At 31.9% G+C, this 13,901-nt stretch overlaps 1 protein-coding gene across 3 annotated transcripts in view; it reads left to right on the forward strand.

The window, feature by feature from the left end:
- Positions 1-329: 329 nt before the first annotated feature.
- The window catches only part of LOC124537881 (homeodomain-interacting protein kinase 2), a 104,998-nt gene continuing 91,426 nt past the window's right edge, over positions 330-13,901 (forward strand). For all 3 annotated transcript variants that reach the window (XM_047114834.1, XM_047114835.1, XM_047114836.1), the window contains exons 1-2: positions 330-672; positions 5,460-5,633. In XM_047114834.1, coding sequence (XP_046970790.1) covers positions 5,463-5,633 — 171 coding nt within the window. In that variant the 5' untranslated portion in view covers positions 330-672; positions 5,460-5,462. The remainder of the gene's footprint in view (positions 673-5,459; positions 5,634-13,901) is intronic.

Here is a 13,901-nt window from a genome sequence, read left to right on the forward strand (position 1 = left end):
CTTAAACATCATGTTTTTTACGAATAATAAGTAATACATATGTTTTATAGTTTCGGATCCAATATTTCTATTAATTGTGTTGATGAATATATTTTATGATACATCATAAAATCAAATAACTTTATTTATCTTTATAATCGGATTTATCAATAAAAATAAAATCATTATTTTGAATATTATAATGTAATTGAAGTAAAATGTAATGATGTTTGTTTTAAAGTCCTCAAAAAACAACATTAATTTTCTGATTTTCTTGAACAGACTAAAAATAAACAAGGTTATGGTATCAAATTTTGTATTGTAGTAGCAACACTGAGCATCGTACCGTCGCTCCGCCATTCGTGAATAGAAGCGCCATTCGTGTGAGTTCGTCGCTTCCGTTCGACGGACTTTGCGACGTGTACGGGTGTGTGCGAAAGTATGAAGTGAAATCGTACTAATAGTGTGTGAAATGTTTAGTGTAAGTTTTTACTGTGCTGTAAAACCAAAATGAGTGCGAACGGATAATATAGTATCTAATATCAGCTTTAAAACTATAAGCTAACGTAGTACACGTAACATTATATATGAACGGTTTCAAAATGGCTGTGTTTTGAAGGACCCTTTGTCCGCTTTCGTGTGCTTCTCCAGCATGATAGTGGGATCATACAGACAGAAGTTTATCTTTGAAAGGTGAGATATATTCCCATATATATTACGGAGTGAAAAAGTTGAGTGGAAAATTACTGGTTCTCAGTTGAATGTGGCGTCGTTTATTGCTTTCTATACAGGCGATATGATACCGCTCACTACGTGTTTCTAAAAACATTGAATCTGGTTTCGAGGCTTGTTATATCGTAATAGCGAACGATTTCTGTTTGATATTGGAAATAGTTTATTAATCTTACTTCGTACTTGAAATGTTTATGGCTAGATTTGTTATGCAGCAATGAAGCGAATCATATGTTTACTAGCAAGTAGCATATGACATTGGAAAAAATAAATCCTTCGTATTATCTTATAAGATTTGTATATGTATCTGACTTAATTAAGAACACTTTGAAATCACTTAAGTAAGTGGAAAATGATAACTTACTTGCACAAGATATTTTCAACCAAAATATGTATGTTAGGTAATATTATAAGTTTTAGGTTAGTTTTGCGTCTCATATGTTTAATATATAACATTTTTCCTGTTGGTGTTTAGATATGAATAAAATCATTGTTATTTTTACTTATAAATGATTAACTTATTTTATTTATCATCTTTTCTCACTTAAACAAAATGGTGTTAATTTTTTGGCACCCTTATTTTTGAATATTAAAATTTTATGGAATAAGTGTTTAATAAGTTATTTGAGATATGTATATATGTAGTTATATAGGTTGGTGAATTTATAATAGCTTCACATTTCTAGAGAAGATATTAAAGCTACAATAATTATAATTAATAGCAATTAAAACATTTCTTTAGATCTGAATATATTAAAATAACTATAAAAATGATCTCTTTGATGATTAAACTTAGTGAGGCAAGTATTCTACTTTCTTTTTGCATCATCTAATCATAATATTTCAGATAATGAGTCAAAATAATTTAATAATAATTAATAACCCAATAATGATAAAAAAAGTTTGATGAAAATATTATAAAATATTCATCAATAAAAAATTTAAATTCAGTTTTATGATATTTATTAACATTTTTATTTCATTAGTAGTTTTATTTTTAATAAGGAAATAATGATGATAAATTTTGAAACCAGTTATTTTACAGTTGAAATTCTTGAAGTACCTACCTAATAAATATAATACTGTTATTTTTATCTTCATATAATAAAAAAAAAATGTTGCTTAATATGTAATGGATTGACTTGAATATAGTATGTACTTATATACTTCTGATTGGGCATATAATTCTTAAAATGTAAGCATCTTTAATTATATATGTTTAATAATGACAGGATATATATAGAGCCTATTGCCAAGATTTGTTCTGCCAGGGTCACACGCGTCTTGTTTGCATATTCAACAGCACAAAAGTCGAGGTACATTTCTGAACAGAGGTCGTGCTAAATCGAACCTCGGTCGATCGTGAAATGTCGCGGGCACCGTTAGCTATCTGCGCCGGCGCAGTCGAAACGCGTAACGGCAAACTTACGGCATTGTACTGCGAGCACGCACGATGTCGCAAACTATTGTCGCTCAAGTCGAATCTTAAAGGTTAAAACGAGGTTTCGTTTATACATATTCTGCGCTCTGTATATTTTTAGCTGCTAATGAAATGGTATCTGTTGTAAGTGAAAATCATTCCTATTAAGAAGTCTCTTAAATAAATTCGAAATCAACTAAATCAAAGTCGAAATAAAAGAAATTTCATAAAATTTTCGACAGGAGAAGTTATCTGTTGTTAAAAAGATGTACTTGATTTTGTTGTGTACCTTTGTTTGTAAAATAACTAAATGAAATCAAATCTCTTAAGTAAAAGTTAATTTTACAGTCCAAAACTTAATGTATTTAAATATAAAATACAATTTTATACATATTTATGTAATAGACAAACAATAAAGGCATTTTATTAACCGCAACAGTAAAATACCCAAGATACATTGTTCTACTTACGCTTTACCCACTTTATATCATTGTTTTCTTGGCTCATTTACATATTTAATGAATTTAAATATTACAATTTATCAACACACATTTTTATATAGTTTATAAAGTTTTTCACGTGTAATGTAATGTTTTTGGGATACCGATTGCCGTTAATGCCGTTAGTTGAAGGAGTCTTGTAATTTTGAACGTAGAAAGTATATAAAAACTTATTTATACTTCATATGAAAATGTATTATGATACTGTAATACAGTTTAGCGTATGACTGTTGCAATATAGAAATTTATATTGCTGCATTAATATTAGTAATTTGAAATCGGAATATGTTTCATTTTATTTGTATGATTGTTGTTTTGCTGTTCTGGTTACATATCATCAAATTACATTCACTGCACTGCCAAATAAGGATGGCTATGTTGTCAATAAGTTAAATATATAAAGATTTAATTTTTTTCTTAGGCCTTACAAACTAATATGTTTAACCTCTTATTCTCAAGTGGTTTATTAGTTGTACTTGCATAGTATAGAAAAAAAATATCTATTTTTACAATATACACATGGTAGAAGTTAAACTTAATAATGAAATTAAATATTTTTTTCATCAACTTTTAAATCACCAAATCTAAAGAAGTTTCACTTTATATATAGTTACAAAGTATATAAAATATTACCTCTATGCTTTTTGCTTTAAAAACATATGGAAGGTTATGAAAGTAAGCTTATTTTATGGATTTGTTAACATTTATCATTAGGTGGAACTTAGTATAGACAGAGTCTAAAAAGCGTGTTTTCATTTACTTTAAGCCTACTTTTAAGTAAGTAGATTCTAGTATACTACTAGAACGAGACGGAAGCTAATAATACCATGTTTGGTAAATTGCTAATGGAAAAATAAAAACACGCAAGCGACCTCCGATTGCAACAGCCGAACGATTTTTTTTTATATTTCCAAATTAACATATATTTGCAAATTACACGTCCGCTGCGTGGTCATATCTCCTGTTTCCATCTTAACTGCCTATTCTACTGTAACACTACCTACGTAATTTGGTTTAGAAAGTTACGATAGTTTTGGCGATAACCCTTAATAGTAGGTACATAGTGTATTGTTCGGCTGAATAATAGAACCGACTATGCGATTGAAAATTCAATTATATAACGTTTACAAATACGCGTTACAAATACGTTTCTGTCTCTGACGAGAAGACTGATATGGTTTCATAATCTTAATTATTCTTAGGAATCTCAAAAGCAAATGTATATGTATACTATTGTCGTTCTGGTTGAAGAATTAATTATAAACTCGTTAGGAAATAAATTTTAATATCTCTTATAATTTTCTTTTTGTAAACAAAATAACGTTATGTTTCCACATAAAACCTTGTTTTAATAAATATAAATGTTGATATATTTTGTTGAAATTATTTTCTAAAAGCAACTAGGTTCTTTTTTTCAGTCTTAGCGTGTTAAAAATGTATTAGAATGATAATTGAGCACAGTTACGACTTATACACACTCAAGGTTTGTTTTTATATAGCCTATGATTTATAGTTATCTAATTTCCTGTTTAATTTAAGTGATTTCGCCTCAAACGACCCAAATAATTTAACCATTTCACGTCCAAGAAATGTGGCGAATGTATTCAGCAAGAACATTTAGTTGCATTATTCAAAGATGAAATTTCGCTTCCAAAGACACACGTCCGTCGTAAAGCTTGCGAATCTTATTCCACTGGCTTTTCGAGAAATGCAGAGTTTTCCTTAAATTCATCCTTTAAGTATGAAGATTTTTTATTCTATTTCACAAAGACAATCTTATTTTTAGAAGCGTTAAGTTGCATAGGTTGCATGCAGTTGTATAGGTTCTAAATAGGAAATTCTGATGTGAAAACTTATTAATAACGCAATAAACAAGTTTAATTTGCAAAATGAAATTTTAAACACGATGAATATTATACATTAAACTTTGCAGTCAGGAAACTAACACAAAGGCAATTTGGGCATATTGAATAGCTTTACTAGGATTAGAACATTTGTTACATAACTGTGCTATGATTGTTAACATTTAATTTTCTATATTTTATCAAAATGGGTGGCAATTCCACGTTACAAAATAACTCAATGTAATTAAAACAAGTGATGTATGTTTTAGGATACGTCCTTAATAAAATGTTATAGGTTTTTAATAAATTAAGTCGATAGAACCTTAGGGCACAATTAGTGTAAGTGAAGACCTACAAGTTCTCGTCGGTTAGTTTTTTTATCATAATAAGCGGATTTCACACTGAAGTTAAGTTGGTTTAAAGCCCGTCGATTATTCTCGTCGAATCGTATTTCAATATTATTCGAGATTGTGTAGCTCTACTCATATTTCAGTGTTTTCAAATGAATATCATATCAGCCTGTTTCGTTATTTATGATGTAAATAATTTACAACGTTTTTTGCGGTTCTTATCAAGGTCTAAAAATGTATTTTTTCTACTTTATTTTCATGGCAATTTGTTTGTTTTATGATTATTTGAATAAAAGAAACGTTACTACACTCTTTTCTTACCTTTCGTGCCACGGTCTCCTTACCGGAGAATTGAGGGTACGTTGGCATACTTCGCAATAATAGTGGCTCTTAGCAAATGAAAACTCAATTTTATGACGCTTTTAGCGAAATTACACCGTTCGAGTTGCCGAAAATATTAGGAGTGTCCAATCTTCGTCTTGTAGCGTAATTAATTTTGTATTCGATTGGTTTTCTACTATTAAATAATATCTATGCTGTAATTAAAGTATAATTGCGATATAAAATTCTCGTTATTTACTTGATTGTAAATTGTTACAAGGTTTAGTGGTTGATTTTTTTCGTTCGATTACAGGGAATGCATGTCATGTACCCGGAGCCGACCCAGTATCGCAACAGTCAGTTCCATCAGTCAGATAACCACCCGGCCCAGTCGCCGGCGCAACCAGCTAAGAAGCGCCGAGTGCTGAGTCCGCAACAGCACAACCAGCAAACGCAACATACGATATCTGACAACACTCGTTGCAAGGTAAGCTAGCTTTCTATGCATTCAATACGATCAAGGTTTAGAAATATTTAAATTACTAATTATGTTATCGATTTCCAGTTTTCTTATATTCAAATCATTTATCTCTATATATTATCATACTGAAATAAGGCTTACATCACTTGTATTGATTTATAACGTTACCTACACATTTTAATACTTAAATACAGTTACAGCAGATATAAAACATTCCTTTTCTTTGTATTGTATTAAGTAATTAAAAAAATATATCATTCATTTTGTATCATCTATCTCATAAATAAGTTTTACTTATAAATATGTTTTTTAGGGTAGGTATATATTGAATCGGTAATACGCGTGATTATCATGCGTCGAACTGAAATGGACATTAGGTTCACTCGCGGTTTATAATTTCCAATAAAATATAATTTAAAGACTTGATTGTACGTTGTACGCATATCAAAACGAGATACGCAACCACCAGGACTTATCGCGGTAAGATAAATTTGTCTGCGGTTAAATGTTTTCTTGATAACGACACCAGAAGCAGGGTCATTTTTATAATCATGGTCGTTATGTATAGCGTTGATGTTTATGTAATCTATTTACTATAACATTAAACCAAAATTTTACGCTATAGGTTAACACGCATTTTTTTCTGTGAAGATTAATATAAATAGTTAAAATATTGCCTCAAACGTAAGACAATGCATTTTGATGTTATCTACGTATGCAACGTTAAATGAAATTGAACGTAACGTTAAATGACAAATATTCAATGAATATTTAACAATCTCAACATAATATAAATATTCATGTTGGAAGTAGCAGCGAGACAAATGAAGCATGAATTTCATGTTAATTTGTGTTAATAGCTGTTGTTTTTTTCAATATTATGATTATAAAAACTTTGTTGAAGTCTTAAAAAAATATTTTCCAAGACTTCACTTTGTTAGCAAACGAAGTATTTTATAAATGCTTTTAAACGAAATAATAAATTGTTTGTTTCTCCACCGTCTACTTGCTAGGAATTCGCCTTATCACAAGTATTACGCATTATTCTTGCGTGACTTTTAAAAATTTAAATACATAACAAAAAAATGTATCTACGGATAACGATATGATGTTGTTATGTCATAAGTTACGATTAGAAGTAACGAATATTTGTCTATCTGGATATGTTAATTGATAATAAATTTGCCCGGTTATCGAATACATACGAATTAATTTTAATACGGGATATTTTTACATAAAATTAAACACAATATAACTATGTATATAACTACGTATTCGTACTGGCGTACAAATATGAATAAAAGATATAGATTTTAAGGTTTTATTGTATAGGCAAACTAATTGAATTTCGAACAGTTTCGACAAAGGCTGAATTCTAAAATACTGGGCGTTGAGATAATGCCGAACGGGAAAAAAGTATATTATTGCCATGTTTTTTTTTTTTTAAATTTTATAATTGTATTTATATTTTTTTTTATTGGATCAATAATATCCTTCCAAAACCTTTTCACCTTAAACTAAAAGACCTGTGCATCTGTCGCGAGATGGTCTTTACCGTTAGCTAACATCTGGGGCAGTTTTGAAAGTAACTCGGCTCTTGTTACGCGCCAACCGAAATTGGATTGCAAACCTTTATTGTGTTAAACTGGTCGCTATTTGATACTTTCAGTCCGTTCTACTGTTTCAGGCCGTTCTCGAGTAATATGTTTATCGTAATGAAATGATTTCAAACGAACTAGAAGGTATTTATAAGTTCTTTATATTAGTCATTCATTATATTATCGATACAATGATATCAATCGTATTTTGCAATAGTGTAACTAAACAGTTACAATGACTAAAGCAAATATAAGCGTGACTGAATTTATTTAAAAAAAAATTGTTGGTTGCATAATATGTAAGATAAGACGTGTCGATTTTGTATCTTACAAAATTCACTCGCGAATAGTGTGCAATCTTTAGGTGATAAACGTGCATTGTTAGAAGTCGATATGGCCCGCGCACTCTTTACATTTCGTTAGTTTAAATTATGTATTCAGGGTTTTGTAAAACATCACGCTTCAAGCCACGCTTCCTAACACATTTCGAGATGGAAAATATAATGTGTTTGCGTAACAGATCGGCGGGCACGTGGAACAAAGATTGGGCCTCGTGACAGGATAACGTGACTCTGGAATATTTTAGCCATCGAGCACGGGACAAAAGACGCTTATTTTTCTTTTAGAAATCTATGGTAACGAGGTCGTTTAGCTACTAGTCAGAAATGTGAAAACAATGAATGTACCGCGCCAAATTTGCTATGCCGCGATTAAATCTATCTGAAGGTTTTGAAAACGAGGAAAAATGTAAGCGACGGATATATTGTTGTTTTTGCTGCTATTTAGCTGCGTAATTTCGTCAAACGAAATTCTTTTTCATCCAGAAATTACTTAAGTGTTACTCAAAAATATAGCAAGAAAATCGTGAATAACAACTTCATAGCACTCGATGAAATTTCAGCTTTACAGCTATCAACATTAGGTGCAATTTAGCCGATTAGGCGTTATGACGCAATACTATTTGTTTACGCCCAGTAAAGTGGCTACGTGCATATCATGAGCGACCGGCACGGCGTTGCCAAGTCGCTGTTGAGCCAAATTTGGCGCGGCGATGGTTAACAAGACCGCAACGACGCAACGTATTTTTTGCATGGGGTTTTGATACGATCTCGTTTTTCATCATGTCAGCACTGATGTATATTAATAAGAAAAGGTATCAAATTTATACGGCGTCTATTTCTATGTGACTTTTCCTTTATCATTCGTTTCTTAACTCTAGTGACATAGATCTTTTGTTAATTGCCTTGCGTCCCCTTTTGGTACTTTGTGCCATGTTGCGGAAAAATGGACAAAAAGTCTGTCGTCAAATCATTGAGCGGAACCCACTCAAGGATATGTCTTCCGGACGTGAATTTTGATCAACGGTCAATTATTTTATCTTATATTTCGGCTGGTCTCGATCTTAAAGAGTAAAGCACGCGGAAATGTATTGAAACGCTTGATTTGTTTCAAACGAGAGCGCTACTTTGCCACCGAACAAGTGTTATGAAATATTCTTGCAGATAATTTATCGGGTTAGACATTTTTTAACCTGTATATTGTAAAACATGTAACATTTAAAGACTTCAAAGTTCTTATTCAATCAATTTACGTCTTTTAAATAGATTTGATTTAAATGAGACCGTATTAATCATATGTAGAGTATGTTCTTAAAAATACTTTGTTGGTTGTGTTTGTGTACCATTTTGTTTATTTAATACTTAACGCATTGTTGCTCATACTTGTTGTATATGCAGTTAATACTCGTCTCTATTTCGTCCTCATTAGACTGATATTAACACGTACCACGAGACTTTGTTGTATCGTAACATGTACATTTTGCATTATATGCAGCGCAGATTTCGTGATGTGATGCGATGGGCAAATTGGCAGGCGGACCATACAGGTCAGTCACCCTTTTCCCCCGCTCCACGTTTCGCGTTACGTAACCGCGCTGTTGCCATACTGACACTGCCAAAGTCTTCGTTTGTTATTTGAGCCTGGTACTTGCCGCTACGGTCTTTACTGTCTCCACACTTTGTAATATGTTTTATATGTAATCGTTTTGTTATTAACACAAGCGTATCGATATTATAACGAGTTACATGGTATCAATTCGTTAGCGTTGACAGTTATGGAGATACCAATTTTAATTGATGATAATTCCTCGTAATAAAACAGCACACTAATGGACTACTGTACTGAACAACAATAAATTTACTTTTAATCCATCCAGCTGTTTTAATCGGCAAATACTAAACTTATATGGGTTTTACTGCGTTTGAATATTAAGGTTCAGCCGACGAAATGAACACATGTTTATATTTCGGTTTGAAATATTTGATACGTATTTAAAACGACATTGCGGCTTACAATATTTTGTCGGTGCAAACAATAATAACAAAGCTAACATTGTTTAATGTTAGTGCCATCACGTGGAAGAGGCGTAATAAGATAATAAAATATAAACATTGCCGCTGTTACAACTACGCCAGCGTCATAATTAAATGGTCATATACGGAGAATGGTTGCAGGGATGGAATTGTTTTATAAGCACTAAGTTTTTATTACTGTAGTTACACGTAATTAAATAGTATGAACTATTCGTTTGATCTGTAATTTATACAATTGTATTTTATAAGTGAATTGTATTTGTATTTACCGAGCCTCGTTTTCCGATATGTCTTTTTGTAAGAAATATTTATAAAGTTTGATGTAACATGAATAAGAAAAATCGTTTCTAACTAGTACACAAGAAACTTTCGTTCAATATAAACCTCATGATGTATCGTTTCATCATTCGTTTAAAAGTTTTGGCAACATCGACCAAACTACGGACGTCATATTGAATAGAGTTTGTCACAAACTTTCTCTTTGCTTTTTTTGAATGTATGGTTGACGATAAGCTTCTACATCGGTCATTGTTGTGTGGCCTCTTGACTTGAGACTGATATCACATATCTAGCTCCGGTTCCCATATGTTAAACAAGCCGTTTCGTCCGCTAATTTCGACATCGACCGTGAACAATTGGCCAACTCGAACAAAATCTTTCACAACAGTTTTATTAAAACAGACGCTTGATTTTCTCTAAGATTTATATATATTTTTTTTTAACAATGGAAAATAATTTTAGATAAGACTTGATTTAACTTTTTTTTTCTCCATTCTTAAAGATTACTATTACTAAAATTAGGATTTATCCCGAGATCTTTGTCAGTTTATAATAAAAAATAAATTATAATGACAGTTTTCTTATATGCATGTAGAATAATAGACTAATCGTTGTAACCAGACGAGTCTGTGTCAAACATGCCTGCAAGACATTGAGGTTACATCTGCCAGTAATGTTGTATGCGCATGTCGATCTTCTATGATTATACGTTGTTGGACATGCTTTGAAAATATTGAACGTTGTTAAATGAACATTCCGTTTAGAAAGTTAACATTGTTTGTATTTATAAATAAAAAAAAAACGTTAACGACATAATGTATAGTTGTTTTTAAATTTAAATAAATATTTATATACGGTTTTTGTCTTTTTTATCTATTTAAGAGGAATGTAGTAACGTAAAGCCATGGTTTGAAAAGTAGATTGGTAAAAACGTAAGACATAATATAGTTTAGTTGCACTGTTTAACGGAATAGCTCATATTTTAATTTCCATATGAAACTAAAAATGTTTAATCTATTACGTATTTATTTATAAGTTAGGTACCTTAGTTGTCATGATCCCAGTATTCTCTCTATTTGTAATAAAATAGTTTGTGGAATGAAATGAGGAAAGCCTGTTGCCATTTCATAGAAAAATTTCGCTTTGAATTACGAATAACAAACCGTGGCAGTATTTATCAATACGTATGTATTCATTACAAAAGCGAAAACAATATGTTTGTACACGCCCTTCCACGCTTGGATAATGTCTCGTTCATCAGCTATCGTGTTAGTTGACCCTCTTGTGGAGTTAATGATACAACCAACCCGTAGCCTCGTACGCTATATGTGTATATGTGTGTATATGTGTGCCTATCGTTCATTTGAACCTCTAATCAACACTTGCTTTTGTTATTGTCTACTTAACGATGCATTGAATGAAAACGATATATATACTTTTGTATTTACTGTTAAAGCCCTTTATTTATAATCACACAGATGATTACATACAGTATTTAATTATTCGATTAAAAAACTGTTTATTAATATACAAAATAAAAAGATCTAAATAATGATGTTTACATATACACATAATATGTGTCCAATCACCCAGCGCGTAAACTTTTGATGTTTTGATCTGATTTTTTATTTATAGAAGTTTTTCGCAATTCGTAGAAGTGTTATTTATCACGAATAGAAGTCCAATATGGCGTAAGTCGATCTCACTGTAAAGTCAACTTATAAAATATATTGCTTGGTAGTAGAATTTTGTTACTCTAGAGTCAAAATGTACTTTATTCAAGTAGGTTCTTACGGGCACTTTTGAATCGACATAAAATATTGCCGGTTCGGAAAGCTGATTCTATAGAGATGAAAGGTCTAGAAATGTATGCAACCTAAAAAGATTAGATTAAAAAGGACGTAACATGTTCCAACTCGTCTGTGTGTTCATTCGTTGCCTGCAGGTACACCATAATAACTTCGAAGTATGCCATTTACCTGTCTACTGTCTATACACGACACGACAGCGAATATTACATGTAAAATGTAGGTTAGTATATGATTTGTATTTGTAGAACTCGGGGACATATTTAGCGATAAAATTGGCCGAAATAGAAATAACCATTATTATTTGCGACTAAAAGAAGAAAGACGTATAACTCAACTACTGAATTGGAAAACAACTATTACTGTCTATTAAATTGGAAAGCAGAAAAGCAAATTTATCGCCTGATAGTTAAGGGTTATTATCGCCCATAGACTGCATTGAAAAATACCGTTCCTTAAGTGTACCGACAATAAACCGCCTCAGGCCATAACTTCACTTACTACCTCACCTCTCAAAGTGGAACACAGCTTGCTGCTATTGCTGTGGCGGTAGAATAGTTGATGAGTGGGTAGTGCTTATCTAGGCGGTCTTGTACGGAGTTCTCTTCACCGGTGAAGGAACCAAGACCATATGGTAACGTAGATAAAGGAGGTATAATTCTTATTTTCTATCTTGTGTATGTATTTATTGTATAACTCACACAGAACCATTGCTGTGTAAGTTTGCATGTAATTACATCCAAGTTTAATAAATAATGAAGGTACTAAGGCCAAGTAGGCACGCGTTCAATTCACATTATTAGGTTAATGACTTAAGTAATCAATTAGAAACAAACCCATTGAGTTAGACATTAATTACTATAGACTTTATGTTAATTTAACGAACGACGACCTCTTTGAAATCGTGAAGATTCTATTTTCTATTAGAATACATACTTGAAGACATATTTTGTAGTCTTAATGCATGTTAACTTTATTTGATTAATTATAGCGTGTACAATAATCAATTTGTAGTGTTGTGTTTGTGATCGGCGAAATGTGTGATGGAAAGGATTCGGTGACTTGCGGCTCGCCGCCTGTCTGACGCCAATCATTCGTGGGAAATGTTTTGTTGGAAGCATGGTTCCCCCCCACCATTAGCGCGTTGGTGGCACTTACACTGGATGCGTTTTGGAAGAATTGTCTTACTTGCCTCTAACGACACCTACGTCTTGAGACGGTTGTTTATTTAATCGTAAGCAGGTGTTAGAAATATTCCCTAAAGCAAGTTTTTTACGATGGTACGATTATTATTAATGAATAACTATTATGTTAATAACGGTTTTGACAAGCTAATAATTCTACAGAATAAGATAAGCTTAGGAAATCAACTATTAATCACGGCCATAATTTACACATTACGTAAGGTTACATAAAATTATAAAAATCGATCTTGTCGTTAACACATAGTATCTTACTATGCATTATTTCATTCAAAATATTTTTTCATATAATATATTATCTGTAAAACGTCTTAGCGGCAAATGATAGGAATAACATTGTTAGCTGTATAAATTAAAATGGTCTTCATAACGTTTATGTGTCAATACGTTGTGTAAATAAAAATGGGGCCCACGAGCCTTAAGCGTTTCGATGTATCGAAAGTGACTATATCACGATGGCGATCACGTCTCTCGTGTAACCGAGGCATGATCATTGCCACCGGTTTAGCAATTGATATCGTGGATTGAGGTTATTGATACTATAATATATGTACACTTAATATATTATATTTCAACTTTAAATTCAATTATATGTTTTATGTTAAAATTCTTGACGGTTCTTTCAGCTTTATAAATGTTTAAATGTATTTATGATTAAACTGACGTGGCTTATGACTTTTTTATTTAGGTAGGAGTAGGTTTTCCTACCGTACGACTGGACATCATAGAGCAGTGTTCGAGCCTTTACTTTTTCTTCACAGGAGCTTGACGTATATCACGTGTCTTGTACTTGTATCTAACACGTTAGCTGCCCATGTTCATTAGCATTATGGTCTTTAGGTTAATGCAATAAGGACTACAAATGTATCTATGTGGAACGAATTTGTGATGTTTCAGAAGTATTCGTCTGTCGTATGCGTTGGTTAATTTGTACGCTGTAGGTGGACGGTTATCTATTGTGCTGTGAATGTGGTCCGTACACTTATTTGTAGGATCAGGCCTATTTGGTGAAAGC

Source organism: Vanessa cardui, chromosome 19 (assembly GCF_905220365.1).
Source record: "Vanessa cardui chromosome 19, ilVanCard2.1, whole genome shotgun sequence".
Lineage (NCBI taxonomy): Eukaryota > Metazoa > Arthropoda > Insecta > Lepidoptera > Nymphalidae > Vanessa > Vanessa cardui.